This window comes from Mollisia scopiformis (genome assembly GCF_001500285.1).
Source record: "Mollisia scopiformis unplaced genomic scaffold LY89scaffold_24, whole genome shotgun sequence".
Classification (NCBI taxonomy): Eukaryota; Fungi; Ascomycota; class Leotiomycetes; order Helotiales; family Mollisiaceae; genus Mollisia; species Mollisia scopiformis.
Window position 1 is genome coordinate 714134 of NW_017263604.1, and position 11682 is coordinate 725815.

At 47.9% G+C, this 11682-nt stretch overlaps 4 protein-coding genes across 4 annotated transcripts; 3 read left to right on the forward strand and 1 right to left on the reverse strand.

Annotated features, from left to right (window-relative positions):
• Positions 1-2045: 2045 nt before the first annotated feature.
• Positions 2046-3933, forward strand: LY89DRAFT_710359 (uncharacterized protein; the record flags this gene model as incomplete). Its single annotated transcript, XM_018217824.1, has 3 exons — positions 2046-2292; positions 2330-3594; positions 3658-3933. The coding sequence occupies 3 exons, from the start codon at positions 2046-2048 to the stop codon at positions 3931-3933; spliced, it is 1788 nt and encodes a 595-aa protein (XP_018065626.1).
• A 52-nt stretch (positions 3934-3985) lies between these two features.
• On the reverse strand, positions 3986-5579 carry LY89DRAFT_786888 (uncharacterized protein). The gene is made up of 5 exons (XM_018223024.1): positions 5284-5579; positions 5121-5228; positions 4705-5072; positions 4567-4655; positions 3986-4514 (listed from the first exon to the last, which is right to left on the reverse strand). The coding sequence occupies exons 1-5, from the start codon at positions 5428-5430 to the stop codon at positions 4156-4158; spliced, it is 1071 nt and encodes a 356-aa protein (XP_018065627.1). The 5' UTR covers positions 5431-5579; the 3' UTR covers positions 3986-4155.
• Positions 5580-5813: 234 nt separating this feature from the next.
• LY89DRAFT_700492 (DUF985 domain protein) lies at positions 5814-7099 on the forward strand (the record flags this gene model as incomplete). Its single annotated transcript, XM_018217129.1, has 3 exons — positions 5814-5839; positions 6426-6936; positions 6983-7099. The coding sequence occupies 3 exons, from the start codon at positions 5814-5816 to the stop codon at positions 7097-7099; spliced, it is 654 nt and encodes a 217-aa protein (XP_018065628.1).
• Positions 7100-7724: 625 nt separating this feature from the next.
• On the forward strand, positions 7725-11641 carry LY89DRAFT_674608 (uncharacterized protein; the record flags this gene model as incomplete). The annotated part of the gene is made up of 3 exons (XM_018213451.1): positions 7725-7979; positions 8031-9921; positions 10080-11641. The coding sequence occupies 3 exons, from the start codon at positions 7725-7727 to the stop codon at positions 11639-11641; spliced, it is 3708 nt and encodes a 1235-aa protein (XP_018065629.1).
• Positions 11642-11682: the final 41 nt, after the last annotated feature.

Consider the following 11682-nt stretch of genomic DNA (forward strand, 5'->3'; position numbering starts at 1 on the left):
AATCAAAGAGCTGTGGAAAGCCTGATAAATAAGTGTCATGTCAGGCTGTGCCTCATGGCGTTTGCGTGGCGTTATCAAATATACTTTGATTTGTTGGTATGTGCAGATACTGGCCAATGGCTTCTCTGCCGCTATCAAGCCTCAAAGAATATAGAAGAAGGTGTGAAAAACAGCAGCAATCGAAGCTTCTCTAACCTTTCATTCGTCCACTGCCCAAACACCAACGCGGGGGATCAAATCGCGGGACGATCTGCAACCCTACATATATCAAATTACCCCGTACAAGCCACTCTCCGCCTCTCGAAGAGCTATCAATAACCAATTTGACATCTTTGTATGACTCCTAGTTCTTTAGGTTGCTGAAGTCCGCATGACATGCACGTGCGAGACGTCTCAGAATAATTAGTCAGCATAATCGGTTGAAGAATCAACCCTGTTTACCTTTCAGAATCAAAACTATCTCCCTAGTTGACCCAATATCCCACAATATCAGCGAATCGATGTCCGGAAATGTTCGGTGCGTCGCCATCGTTCCGACCGCATTGGCGGAAGAGTCCACCTTTTCAGCTGGCAAGGCCTGGCAAGGCCTGGCAATGTCGTCACGAGAATTGCCATCTCAGACTCTCCACATCCCAAGACAATCTTCTCTCTATGAAAAAGGCTGAGGGCATCATCGCAGCCTCAACCTCATTACAATATCCTGGGGTTTCCAATCTTGAGAAGGTTCGGCCGAGTTTCGCGACCGAAGGGACTTGGACGTCAACATACGGCTTAGTTGCTGAGTAGATTTCTAGTCCTGCCGCTAATGATGTCGGCGTTTCTCAATTTTGATACGGCGCATCGGTTGCAACAAACCATTCAATAGAATGCCACGAATGCCGGTCGGGATAGTGTCATTTCGGTGGGGAACTGTCAATTTGATCCGACCCGATCAAGGTGGACCTCAAGCTGCAAGTGCAGGTTGTATGGTTGCTTTGTCTATTGCGGACGATTTTCAAAGGATTTGTGCACTTGTGAGGTGGAGCTCGGAGCTTGCAGGGAGGGACCCGGAAATGACTTTATGCCATGCGTTCATCTACCCCACTGTACTTGCATCCAAGAGCCAAGCACTTCATCTTTTGACCTTGGTTTCACTCACTCGATCTTACTTCGCGAGTACTGTATATGTTGTTGAATGTTGTTTTTCTCGACCTCTGTTTCCGCACAGTCTTTAAATCTAGTGCGGTCCCTCAAGTTGCAAGTGCTTCCCTTATTTTCGCAGTGATGGAAGCCTTGGGTCTTGCACGGCCTTTTGTGGAGGAAAGAAGATTCAAAATGTGTATTCCATTGTGGCTCAGCACGAGAATTCATATTCGAGAAAGTGCAAGTCTTCACAAGATCTGCAAGTGTGTGCACCCATGTAAATACCTCACACATTCTTCAACTTTTCATCTGCAAAACCATCACCTGCCAAGCGCTGAGTCCATCACAGCAACAATTCTCTCATCCTCTCCTGTTGTTTTATTGTAAAACGTAACTTCCATTGCCTACCAGCCCTTGTCTGGTCTACCCGTAGTCTCTGAGGCGAAGATGGGAACGTCAGCGACTTTGCGCAGCCCCTCTCGAAAATTCAATGTTCAACGGGCCAAGACGCTTGCCTTCCATAATGCCTGCAAGTTGTAGGGATCTATGGATAGGAGCAAGATCTTCATTCGCGAAAGAGGAAGGACAGTGACATTCAATTCAAAAAAGCTATCATTCGGGACCGAGATTTTTGCCAACGCCGAAGGTAGATGAATTCGACGTTGACATTATAAGGAGAATCATGTAGCTTCCTGTAGAAGACCTCCTCAGGGCACTTGAAGTGTGAAGAAACCAAAATACAATAAGATGCGTCTTTCAACTGCCTTCTTGGGTTGCATTGCCGCCGGCTCGGCCCTGGCCTCGCCTTCTTATGCTGGAGCCGAAGGACTGACCCTTATGCAGATCTTCCTCGCGACCCCAGCAACAACCCAAGAAATGTCGCACTTCCTAAGCGTTCTGCGGTACCAGGCAAGCTCGGGGTCATGTACATGAACCGCATTGCACCTTCAAATTCGCAGCTCTATATTTCCGATACCGATGGGAGTAATAAGGTGGCCCTCATGGCCAACCAGACGAAACCCTTCGACTACCATGCAAACTGGTCGCCAGATGGAGAATGGATCGTCTTCACCAGTGAACGGCGTGGTGATGGGCAGTCAGATCTCTACCGTGTCAAGCCCGATGGGAGCTCTCTGGAGGAAGTCATCGTCACTGATGTGTTTGAAGACAGTGGCGTTCTGTCTCCTGAGTCCTGACGGCACTCAAGTCGCTTTTGTCTCTACCGCAATCAACCACACGGCCAATGTATTCGTGAAGGACTTGACGAACGGATCAGATGCCACCCCATGGAACATTACAGGTAGTGACGAGACTGTCGGCAGCTTCTGGGGCCCACACGGCTTCTTCAGACCTCAATGGTCTCCCGACGGCCAATGGATCGCCTTGAGTTCTGATGCGAGTACCGACTGGACGGGTCACGGTAACGGCACGGGATGGGAGCACACCCAAGAGCTTTCCATATACGTTGTCCGCCCAAATGGCAGCGACTTCCGCAAAGTCATTGGCTATTCCGGTTGGTCCCTTGGCACACCTAAGTGGTCAGCCGACGGCCTCCGACTCGTCTACAACAACATGACTGTCAATAACACCTACTATGCACATGGCGTCGACTACCAAGAAGAAGGAGTCGTGTCTCAAATCTTCAGCGTTGACGTCGGTACTGGCCTCGACGTCGTACAGCACACTTTCGAGGAAACTTGTAAGATTTCCGGCACGTACATTGGCAACTCAAGCATGATCGGCTATGTGATCAAGGCAGGGATTAATGCTGGCATCAACTACACCATCAGCGACAGTACACACGGGTATATCAACGGAACTTATCTACGGAACCCTTCTTGGTCACCTGATGGTAGTAAAGTTGTTTACGAAGTACCCGATTTTACCTTGCGCACTGCTGAAGAAAGTCTCTGGAGCTTCGACTCTGAATGGGAGTACCGTTACATGGACGTTTTTCCTCAGCTCCAAAGCGGGACCGGAAAGTTGGTCACGACGCAGAAGAACGAGGGCAATGCATCGAACAATGCTCTTGTATTTAATGCCGACTACACCGATCAACAGACTGTCGTTAACGTATACGATCTGAACGACTCCGCAGATTATGTCTACAACTACGAGATTGGCGAAGCAGGTGCTTTCCAGCCGACGTGGAGAAGCAATACCTCCGGGCTGGCGGTAGGCTTCGGCTTCTGGTTTCAGGAACGGTCGGATTACCCAAGCACCATCTACCTAGCTGATTCCAATTCCACAACCAATTCGTCTCAATACATCAATTTGACGGATCCATCCAGTGCTCACAACGCCGGTTTCCCATCCTTCAATCCTGATGGTACCAAGCTCGTGTACCGTCTCTGGGACGGCGACAACGGACCCCTGGGACTCCGAATCCTGGATCTCCAAACTCGCGAAACATTCAACCTCACCTCCGGCTGGGACAACACACCGGGCTGGTCACCCAACGGGGAACTGATCGTCTTCACGCGACAAACGAACTGGACCTGGGAGCAAGGGAATCGGTGGTATCACGACCGGTAGGACATCTGCACCATCAAGCCCGACGGCACCAATCTCCAGATCCTCACCGACTCAGGTGCGAATGATGCCCACGCAGTGTGGTCGGCGGATAATCACATTATGTATAATAGTGGGATGTATGGGTACAGGGATGAGGATGCGTTGTATGATAATACGTTCCAGCCGTATGGGCGGATTGTTATTATGGATGCGGATGGAGGGAATAAGACGTTGTTGACGGATAGTATGTGGGAGGATTCGATGCCGCTTTATGTGCCGAACAGTTATTTGGGTTAGAATTGTTTGGTTTGTTGTATATAGTAGGGAAGGATGGAATGCATCATTTTATACACTTGTTTCAACTTCGTCTTGCTATAAGAAGCGAGAAAGAGAGATTTCTTTGGATATCAATTGCGGTCTCGGACAGTTCTACAAGTGTTGCTACCCTATACTCCGAGTTTCTTCCAGCGCAAGTTGTCATGAATAAATCGCACATTTCCTATCTCTACATCCCGCACATTACTTTTGATCTATATTAACAGAATTCCTCACCTTAATCCCCTCCTCCAACTCCACATACTCCCTTGCCTCCTCCCTAGATTCGACTTTCACTGCTCCGCCCTCAATTGAGTTCTCCACACTAGGCTCCAACCAAATAATGTTGTCAGAAGAAGCAGAGACACCACGCTCGAGGTCTGGTTTCCTCTTCGTAGACGCATTCTTGCTAGTTCTGAGAGAGAAGAAAGACCCGATGTTGGTGATGATGGCTGAGATGCTGCGGGCACGGCCGATTAGGGGGCCGTAGCAGGGCAGGTTGGCGCAGATGGTGGAGGCGCATGCTTCGATTCCGGACCACATAATTATGTTTACTACTGCGGCTGGAGTTCTGGTTAGTGGATGCGTTCTGATGATCTTGAAAGAGAGACATACTATCGAAATTGACGGCATAGTTTCCTTCAATGTCGGCCAGTTGAAACAGGACTGTATATGCCAGTCGTGCCACTGAGGAGACAACACAGCTGAAATCGTCAGTCTTCTCTCACAACTCAAAATTAGGAGACAACTTACAAGATTCCCAATCCAAAGATTGCGCCTATACCAATTTTCTGGTTTCCACTGAGGTGAAGCTTCCGAATGAAGAAGGCCGGTAGGGTCAAGATGCTGATATCGATGACAATATCCGTAGCGCTTGACAGTACATACATGACTGGATAGTTCGTCGTGGGAGTACATGCTATCCAATTGCACCACAATGGCCACACTTGAAAAAATGTTGCAAAGAGGAAGGATATGAGCCATGCGGCGGATATCCCGAGGAGAACTATCACCGATGTCGGGTACCGACCAATGCCAAACACCCGACCGTAAAAGCAGAGGACGGAGAATTTAACAAGGGCGACAGCGATGATGTACCAGAATTGGAGGACGAAGAGAATCTATTGACTTTAGTTCAAATGATCTCAGAGGCATCGAAATCAATTTACCTTTAGAAATACGATGGCTTTCGCAGGACTAAGGGACTCGAACGGTACTCCGAAGCCACCAACGGGTACTCCGACGATATTTGTGATAGCCAGTGCAGCAGAGAAAGCCTGTAGACTTGATATTAGGATAAGTTGCGTGCGAGAAACAAAGAATCGCACTTACCCAAGCTGCTATGACAAAATAATCGTCCGCCTTCAAGGATGTTTTCCTCTGCTTCCTTAGAAACAGCCGAAGGACAACCGAAAGACCCGAGACGACCATGAACACTGCCATGGTCGCTACCATAGTCTTAGACGAAGTAGTAAGCATCGCGAACAGTGCGTTGAAGCAATGCGAGCTTAACAAATCTCAAACCTAGCGATGTTGAATTGAACCATGGTAGAAAAGAAAGCTGACGGGAAAAACGGGGCTGCATATAAAGAACATTCTTGGAAGCACGAAATGCCGGGCCTATATCAGGAACAGGCGCATATACGAGTGGGTGTGTAACCGGACTCCATATAAGGAACTCCAGCCAACATATCGGGCGCACAACATGCTACCGTCTATCAAAAACGTGTGTTGCGTGTAACGCCCCCAAACTCAGCTTGGAGAGATAAGGCAGCTTACTCACTGGAGTCCAATCAGATAACACTGCTTTTGTAGGTGATTGGCCCTCAGATGCAAGGTCATGTTGTAATCAATGATCGACGATGGCTCGCTTCATGTTTGGTTTGAGGTGCAGCAGCCACAGCGATAAAAATGAGAGCCTTACTGTATTCAACCACTGGCAAGAAAAGCGCACGCGATAACATCAGGACACGATTCAAGTTCTCTAAAAAGTTGAAATTCGAATGATCCGTGTCGTGCACTTGCACGTAATCGAATATTGGGCTATCAATTTGTTGTTTTCAAAGGAACAAAGGATGGAGGCTTTGAGGAACTCCAAGCGTCTTGTCACCCCTCATGCACATCTTCTGAGAAAAGAGCCGAAATAAGTGCGAGGCTGTCAAGATTGTATTTGCTGTGGTATGTGACAGAGTTCCATTGCATATCAATGAAGCTGACTGCAGATGCGCAGTTGTCTTTCAGACAAGGCTAGCTTCGGTAGTTGTTGGATCACGTGCTGTCGTGTAACAGCCGTGATCGGCGCTAGTCGCTCTTCCTCTATATCAAACAAACCTAAATCGAACCTTCCACTATTTAGCAAACCGCATTCCCAACTACAGGGGGTCTTTCAATCATCACTTCAAGAGCATTCAAAACACCACGCTCTTCACGATGTCTGCATGCGACCCAAAGCTGAGTGAGCCCCTCACAGCAAGCTTCAAGGGTGCTGGTGAGAATGCTTCGGACTCTGCCAAGATCGAGAAGCTCATCCAATCCCTCCAACTACTGAAGCATCCCGAAGGAGGTTGGTTCGCCGAGACCGATCGTGATCCTCTCCGCATCCCCAATCCCTTCCTCTCGAAGGAGCAACAACAACATGCCGCTGTCCAATACACTGCCGCAGCCGCCGGAGACGATACCACGAGATCGGCAATGACTACCATCTTCTATCTCTTGACCCCGAACAGTCCCAAAGGCCGCTTCCATCGCAACAAGGGTAGAACCGTCCATACGTTGCACAAGGGTCGTGGAAGATATGTTCTGATTCGCACGGATGAGGCAAAGCCAGGAGAGAAGGCTAGGATCGAGACGTTTGTCGTTGGACACAATGTTGAGAAGGGAGAGCGGTTGCAGTGGATTGTCGAGGGTGATATCTACAAGGCCAGCTATCTCTTGCCCGATGATGATGGTTCGACTGAAAGCGAGTCGGGACTGTTGATTAGCGAGGTGAGTTGTCTTGCTAAGGTTCTGGACCATTGCTAACAAAGCATAGACGGTCGTTCCAGGCTTCGAGTTCAGTGATCATAACTTCATGCCCGCCAATGTCCTTCCTGAACTGGTCTCTGCTAAGCAAGCTGTGGAACTTCAATGGCTGCAATCCAGCAATTAGTTCCGGAATCTTCAACGTTGACTCCTTCACGGTTCTGCGTACGCTCAGTTACGAATTACGAATAATGGCAGAAAATACGGGATAACTTTGCTTGGTATTCGAGATTGAGAAGTGGAGGATGAGCCGCTTTGCATTGAGTTCTTGCCTTCCATCATCGCGTTGCAAGGCGCTTGGAGTTTGCTAGGACAAAATGGTATGGATGAGATGCTGCATAACGAATGGACTGATTTTATGAGATTTAATTTCGATTGGACGCGAAGCTCAACAAGTGTTGCAATAACTTTACCTAGTTGACGTTGAGGTTGTGCACCCGTCCGTAAAAGTTTAGAGTGTCAATTCTACCCGGAAAAGTTGCAAAGCCTTCAATTCTGCCCGAGAGGCACTGCAATGTATGTATCATGGCAGTGCAGAAACCTTAGTCATGTTTGATTGGAACGGCGAACATTAAAACCTCCGATTGGAGGCGAAAAGTGAGGCTTTGCTCACTCCAGACTAAGGCTGCGTGCAGGTGCATCTCGATCAACCACGACCATAAGGCTGGGGAAAACAATACACTCTACTCTTTGTTCTTTCCGTATGTACTCTTCCATATATGATAGAGTACTACCGGAAACATAGTTTCGACATGCTCGAAGCACTGGTTGCCATCGGCCTTGCTGGCAATGTGATCCAGTTTGTTCAATACGCGGGCGAAATGATATCGCAAGCCAACGCTATTCGCAAAAGTGGCAGTCCATCGTCGCTTCCCGACCTCAGAAAGCTCACGGAAAGCTTGACAAAGCAAGCTTGTATCATTGAAGGCCACCTTGAAGCACTTAATGCTTCTCAATCAATTACCAACGAGGGCAACGCTGCAACTCCTCGTTCCCAGGAAGATCAGGTCAGTTCTTACACTATCATTGGTAAACAGTCGCTCATAAACTTTTCCTAGCATCTCCTCGATGTGGCCTTGGACTGTCGCAAGACTGGAGATAAATTCCTAGCCTACCTCGATACTCTCTTCGATCCTACAGCCTCACGAAACATAATTCGAAGCGCAAAGTTGAGCGTCAAGTTCAAATGGGCGCAGCATAGAATCGACGAGTTCGCATCAAAGCTGGACAAGTTTCGCAGTGTCCTAAGTCTAGCAACGATCCTTGCCCTTCGAGTAAAGACAGACGACCACAATCAAGTAATACTAGAGCATCTGCAGGCGCTAAAGACGGATAGCCAAGGACGAGTTCTCCAAGGGTCTGAAGGCACAAGGGCCCTACAGGCCCTCGTCGACATCATACAGTTACAGTCGGGGCCGCGGTTAGATACCATTCAATCTGAGATAGAGAAGTGCCTGAAGAAGATAGATGATTTGAGAAGGAAACTGCCTCACACCGCAGAGGATGACATTCTGCGATGGCTCAACTTTCGTCAAATGTCATGGCGATACGAAGAAGTCCCATTACCATACCAGCAAACGTTTCAATGGATCTTTCAGCCAAGTCGCGACGGTTTATGGGACGATTTCAACGCTCATCTCACCCACCAGAATACTGTTCTCCCATACTGGATCAACGGCAAGGCAGGCAGTGGAAAATCGACTCTTATGAAATTCGTAGTCGATGATTGTCGAACAGAGGAAGCGCTGAGAAGATGGGCTGGCGACAAACAGCTCCTTGTTGTTAACTTCTTCTTCTGGAACTTGGGGACGCTCTTGCCAAAGAGCAATGTTGGCATGCTACGGTCTTTGATTCATAGCGTGCTTGAGAAGTACCCTGAACTCATTCCTGCAGTATTACCAGAGCTGTATCGTTCTTGGAAAGACTCTGGACCAAACTCTGATGCTGATCGCGAGCCCTCTCAAATTGAGATTAAAAAGGCATTCGACCTATTGACGTCGAAAACGTCAGGATTTCTCAAGTTGTGCATCTTCATCGACGGCATCGACGAATTCGAAGGAGATCACAAAGAGATGTCCATGTTCTTGATCTCACTAGCGGCCGGTGGAATCAAGGTTGTCGTCTCAGGTCGCCCAATTAGCGCTTGTATAAATTCTTTCCGCGATTGTCCTACCCTGAGATTGCAAGATCTCACAAAACCCGACATGGAGCTCTACGTGAAAGGTAATTTGTCTTCGCATAGGTCGATGGTGGAGCTTATCCAGAGATTTCCTCAGCATGCAAACGATATAGTCAATGAGATCAAGACCAAAGCGACAGGTGTTTTCCTTTGGGTCAAAATTGTTGTCCGACTCCTGGTCGATGGATTAGAAGAAGGCGATGATATCGCCGACCTCCAGAATAAACTTCGACAGCTCCCTCCGGACCTGAGAGATCTGTATATACGCATGATGGGGAAGATGCAGCCTGAGCATCAAGCACAAGCGGCTGAGATATTTCAACTTTTCCACGCATGGAACTTGTCAATCGTGGACCAACCACTCCGTACACTTGTCATGTCCTTGGCAATGCAACCGCCATCTGAAGCTTTAGGCCGTAAGGTTGAGCCTCTTGAAACCGACACAATCCAGTGGCTTTGTCAAAATGCAGAAGCGCGTATTCGTAGCCGATGCTGCGGACTAATTGAAGTCCACAAGAAAGTAAGAGAAACCTGTCTAAATGATTCTTCAGCAACGCCTTCGTATAATCAAGCTCCCAAGGCAGGGTTGCATTATCTTGTCTCAGATGTTGACACGGAATCAACCATTGAATTTTTGCACCGAACAGTTGCAGAATTCCTCATTTCTGGCGACGTGTGGAACGAAATTTGCGAGATGACGAAGAACTCAACTTTCAACGCATACTTCAACTTCGCTTGTGGGTGTCTCTCCTTATTGAAGACACAAGATGGTAAGTGTATCCAAGCTTCTTAGGTCTTTTATTCTTTGGGTACTTGATGAATCTTGCTATAACGTCGGAATATATGTTAGCAGTCTGCTGTTCTGCCTCTATCTTCATTCCTTGCTCAATTAAACGTGTATTCAAGACATCCTGACTTGCCAATTTAGTTCACCTCAGCCCTTCCTTGTACACACATCTCGATAACATCATGGCAATCTGTCGAAGATCAACGTCAATTTCGGATCGTGATCTAGGTCAAATCTACGACTCTATAGAGAGTACCATGCAACAACACCAGTTCCAGTGTTATGAATCGCGAGAACCCTTCTACAGTTCATTGCATTGGTCGGCGGACTTGTTGCTTGTAACTACAGTTCCCACCTCTAACCAATCAGTGCGATCTGCGGCAAACGCCTTTAATCTTGCTGCAAGACTGGCTCTCTGTCAGTATCTCAAGGCATTCTGTAATTTTAACGACTTGCCTTATCTTTCCAGATTTTGTATGGTCCTACATGCTATGGAAACTTGGAAAATCTCTACGGTTTCTCTCTGTGACCGTTCCGATATGTTACTCTTCCTTCTTGAGAATGCTGCCAAACCAGAAGATTCAGGCCCAGATTCACGCCTTGATACCAATCTGTGGGCAGTTGCATACACGATCTGCTCTGAATTATTGGAGGATAACAAACATGTGGAAGCCGCCGAGCTGGTGAGAATTTTTCTCGTAAAAGCTCGCTCTCGACGCTCTCTTATGGCAACAAAGGTTGGAGAGGTTGGAATCCTCTATCCCTCGACTCTCATTAGGAGAATAAAATCCTTTGAAAAAACTCTTGGGACCGAACTTGAAGAGCTCAGGGCTTCCAAGGGTCCTGCTCGTGGACTGTCGCGATATTTCAGGGATATGGTAGCTGCAGAATCCGCCAAAAGCAGCGCCGGCTCGTATATTTCTACTTCGCAGAACCGTACTACTCCCAACAACCCAGACTTCAAGCTACCATCAGTGTTCTCGACGAAGATAGATACTTCGCGGAGAGCGGGAAGTCCGAGGAACAGACGCGGAAATAAGTTCAAAATCCAGCACGACTGCACGTCAAGTCGAATTCTTCACAACGGTGGTCCAATCAATACTGCATTCAACAATACCGCCATTACGCCATCTTCGGAGGCATATGTAGTACCTCCAATCTGCCCTTTTGGAGACCACAATAAGTCTCAGTTCACCTACGACCCCATACACTCGAATCAAATGTATCAACAGTTTCCTATGCAGCAGTCTCAGCACCACAAACATCAGTACAATATGTCGTTCAGTTCATCACAATTTCCCAATAGCTTCTCTCCTTTCACGGTTCACCAGCCAAGACAGACTCCTCACATGACCCCAAATATGTCTCCACATACCACCATTCAGTTTTCCAATCAAATGCAGCAGCAGCAGCAGATGAAAACACCCATCAACGCACCAACAGAACCTTCATCACATCGTCGTAAACGATTAGCACCTTCCAGCATGGGGAAGGGACCTCCAACTCCAATATATCCTCTCGAGCAACAAGTATCAGATCTGTCTCCACAGACCACAATTCAAATGCAACAGCAGCAGATGAAAGCACCCATCAACGCACCAACAGAACCCTCATCACATCGTCGTAAGAGATTAGTCCTTTCCGATATGATCAATGGACCTCCACGCAAACAGCGCTTCGTGCCCACTACACAATCACGATAGCAATCACACCCGTGTTGAGCATGTTGACATGCGCTTGGAAC

What these genes read in the sequence shown, in the direction of transcription:
- LY89DRAFT_786888 (XM_018223024.1), bottom strand. Translation starts at nt 5,430, where the DNA reads ATGCTTACTACTTCGTCTAAGACTATGGTAGCGACCATGGCAGTGTTC. An exon ending in AAGCCATCGTATTTCTAAAG is followed by an intron (nt 5,073 to 5,120) that starts GTAAATTGATTT and finishes TAAAGTCAATAG; the next exon opens with ATTCTCTTCGTCCTCCAATT. An exon ending in CTATGCCGTCAATTTCGATA is followed by an intron (nt 4,515 to 4,566) that starts GTATGTCTCTCT and finishes CCAGAACTCCAG; the next exon opens with CCGCAGTAGTAAACATAATT.